Genomic DNA, 3,748 nt, shown 5'->3' with positions numbered 1-3,748 from the left:
ACTGGCTATACCATAGGCTACAGGAGTACTTGCACTGGCTATACCATAGGCTACAGGAGCACTTGTACTGACTATACCATAGGCTACAGGAGCACTTGCACTGGCTATACCATAGGCTACAGGAGCACTTGCACTGGCTATACCATAGGCTACAGGAGCACTTGCACTGGCTATACCATAGGCTACAGGAGCACTTGCACTGGCTATATCATAGGCTACAGGAGCACTTGCACTGGCTATACCATAGGCTAATAGGAGTAATGTCTGGATGTATTCACATGAACTATATTTCTTTCGCGAATTCATTGATAAACATGGAGAGTAAAAAGGACTGGGGAAATATCCCTGTCGAACACCAATATCACAACCAAACAGCTGTGAATCAGAATTGTTAAATTTAGCACAAGCAGATACGTCGTTGTAGACATATGGGTAAGAGGTTTTGGAAAATTCGTCTAATAATGTATACAATTTTAGATGCACGCCATATATGTGTTTGGGATTAATTGTTTTTCTTTTACTCAAATTTTCCTGAAAGAAACTGTTCACATTTAGTCAAGGGATAACAGGACTTGTTTTCTAAATACAGATATAAGGATGTAAGGAGCAGTCTTATTGGCCATGTTTACTTTACCATAGCAAACGGATGTTACAACTGGTTAAACGTTTGAGGCGGCCCTCACATACAGCAGTCTGGTGTTGACCACAGAGGCAAAACAACCATGGCAGCTGTCCTGAAACTGTGTGTGGTCCTCATCTGTCTTGGACTGGTGGAGTCACTCGGTAAGAAAGGCTTAGTCCATTTAGAGTCAGTAGGTTTTATTAATCATATTCTGAATTCATGAGGTATTGTGCGTAAAGTGTGATGACATGAATGTTTTTTTAAATATCGATGCCGTTAGTCGTATGATGGGTACGATAATGGCAATGACAGTGATGTGGACATGTTATATTTTGACGAATGAAAGCCTATCGGACATGTTCATATGACCGTCGATTCCTTCAGATTCTACGAGACACAACTTGAGTCAAAGATCATTCGTGTTCGTGTTTAAACTCTTCCTAAAAAGAGCTATTTGGCCACATTTATATCATGTAAGGGAGTAACGACTGATCTATCTATCGATGTATTGCATTTATTCAAGCCAAGATACCACTATCAATGAAACATACCAATGATCCTTAAGGTGTGTGTTGTAATGTGCTGTGCTGTGTTGTATATGTATGATTAGGATATGCGTAACGAAACACGTTTGGAAACTTAAGGAGGGAGGATCATGGAATAAAACTACACAAGTTTTGTGATTGAAATATTGATAGCATATGTGTAATTAACATAGCAACACACTACCTCGACGTTACGGAGAGCGCTTGGGCGTGGATTTTAGAGAGGGACTGAAGAAAGGACATACATTTGTTGAGGGTTACACCTTTCATTATGCTCAAGTTTGAATTGTATGTGAATAGTGATACAGTTGGTTTTGAACTGACTCGGTCATGTTGATGGCATCAATTCCAGTAATTGGAGCTTGTTGTGTTCATGAAAAATGACTACAAATTTCACAAAAGAACCCTCCATGACTGTTTTACTGCTAAAATCTGATATGCCAGAAAATGTGTGTTTCCTCAGATTTCGTGACACTCACGACACAATTCCCTTAGTGTTTGAATTAAAAGAATCTCATAAAACTTGAATAGATCTAAAATTGATGCAGTGTCAGGCTGCTGGATTCTAAGTGGGGGGAACACAAAGTGAGCGTGATGGCGCGTATGTTTGTGTGGATGTGTTTTGTTCTGTTCCTGTGGGTGTGCATACGTTTACATTATCTTATTTCCTTTCAGTCAAAAACACTTATAAATGCTACTGTGACAAGTGCAAAATAACGAAGAGTGTCTCATTCAAGAAACCGTAAGGCCACTGTTGATTATTTATTCATTTTTGTTGTGTTGAACTCTGTTATGCCGAAGTAATTGTCTGTCCAGTTCAGTTGAATTCCGTCAATCCTTTGACATTATTTGATCTCTGATCAGTCGAAGCGGAGGTTTCTAATTTTCAATTTCTTCGAACTTGTTTTGTGTCCCAAATAAAAATATCAAGTAACTGCAAATTTTACTTGTAAAGTCGTGGACACTCCACATCACATCAAAGGGAGAATGGGCCTGTAATAAATTCATCATTTTGTCTGTATTTACTTATAATTACTTCAAATGTTTTTCATTTACAATGACTTGACATGTTTATTGCAGTATATACAGATCAACTACGTATCGTCAAAGATATACCACCAGCTGTGGATTTTTGAGATGGGGAAGGTGTACCAGATACCGGTGAGATTGTAAAAATGGTCACTTGGAAATCATGTAATCAAATTCCGGGTAAGAATAGACACATAGCAATCTATGCGACTAAATGGATATAGTGATGGATCAGGTGTCTCGGTTGATTGCGTATTACCGTACCCCTTCCCAGACAGCGTGGGACGTTGTTTGCAATAACGAGCACTGGTTTGCCTGGCCAAGTCTCAGTTGTTTGCAGGTCCTCGTCACATAGCTGAAGTACGTAAGACGGCGTTAAACATCAAATGTAATTGTCCCAACTGAATGTGTTTAGCTTAAATATAATATAAGTCTTTCATCACGTGTTATTAAATTGCACGTGTGATTAATGTTATTCACTTATGAGCCATGCCATCGATTGCATCACGTGTTATTAATTCCAACTTGGTACATGTGAAATCGTGTAGAAAACATCTTATTCATTTACATTTTTTTTATCCTACAGAACCGGCTTTAGGAGAACTTGTACTGGCTATACCATTGGTTACAAGAATATGTTCGTGTCTTGTCGACTGGGTTGCAGGTGTCCAACGACGTTTTACTGAAGCTTCTGGAATCAAAGGCATCCTGAACCAGATCGTGAATACACCCTGCCTTGCCCTGTCACCTACATTCTCTATAAGATCAACATCAAAGTTGTAGTGCACTGTAGAATCTTAGAAAATATTTATACATGTAATTATAAAATGGTCGTTAAGACAACGATTTTGTGAAAGTTATTCCACAGTGTTCCCACATCAGAGAATCTCTAACCTACATGTACAGTCACCCAGAGTAGAAGACTTGTACAGTCACATAAAGTAGAAGACTTGTCATGTGTTTGTTTCTCTCTCAATATTCTTATCTTTAGTGTTTAAACAGCATATTGTTTTTTCTAGTTTCCCATTAAAAAAACTGCAGTATCACGTTCATATCGTGTGTTTGTCTAATTTCTGTATACAACAACACGTGCATGTTCCCGTACAACGCACCAAATCGCTATTTATACGGTGCTTCCCGGATGAACATCGATAATGGGTATTACCCGTCTCGACAAGATCGCCTCTAATTTGGCTATTGGATAGTAAATAACAGCCTGTAAGATCTTCACTAAAAGCTCACTCCAATATTCAAAATGGCCTATTAGGCTTTGGTACCTTAATTGTAATCATATGCAAACATATCATGATTTATTTTCCGGGGATTGTAGTGTTGTGAAGTACCAACGGCAACGTCATTTAAGTCGGTTCCTTTTTGTTTTGTGTTTTTAACGCCACACTAAGCAACAATCCAACTATATGACGGCGGTCATTAGCAATGGAATGCTAGTTTTGATGCTGAACCGCACACGGGCCACTTTTAAATTTGAGAGATCACATTTTAAGTCGGTTACACTGAAGTTTAGTATTATAAAGTGGGCCAGTAGGCCCTT

At 38.7% G+C, this 3,748-nt stretch overlaps 1 protein-coding gene across 2 annotated transcripts; it reads left to right on the top strand.

Annotated features, from left to right (window-relative positions):
* Positions 1 to 639: 639 nt before the first annotated feature.
* LOC124137445 lies at positions 640 to 3,248 on the top strand. Of its 2 annotated transcripts, none has more exons than XM_046503727.2 (4): positions 640 to 783; positions 1,843 to 1,909; positions 2,248 to 2,328; positions 2,861 to 3,248. In XM_046503727.2, the coding sequence occupies exons 1-4, from the start codon at positions 723 to 725 to the stop codon at positions 2,880 to 2,882; spliced, it is 231 nt and encodes a 76-aa protein (XP_046359683.1). In that variant the 5' UTR covers positions 640 to 722; the 3' UTR covers positions 2,883 to 3,248. The 2 variants fall into 2 exon arrangements, with proteins under 2 accessions (XP_046359683.1, XP_046359682.1); XM_046503726.2 differs by having other exon boundaries at positions 2,783 to 3,248.
* Positions 3,249 to 3,748: the final 500 nt, after the last annotated feature.

The sequence above is a fragment of the Haliotis rufescens genome, unplaced genomic scaffold (genome assembly GCF_023055435.1).
Source record: "Haliotis rufescens isolate VD_foot unplaced genomic scaffold, xgHalRufe1.0.p SCAF_514, whole genome shotgun sequence".
NCBI lineage: Eukaryota > Metazoa > Mollusca > Gastropoda > Lepetellida > Haliotidae > Haliotis > Haliotis rufescens.
The sequence above is the reverse complement of the archived record's forward strand: the minus strand, read 5'-3'. Positions and strand labels throughout refer to the sequence as shown.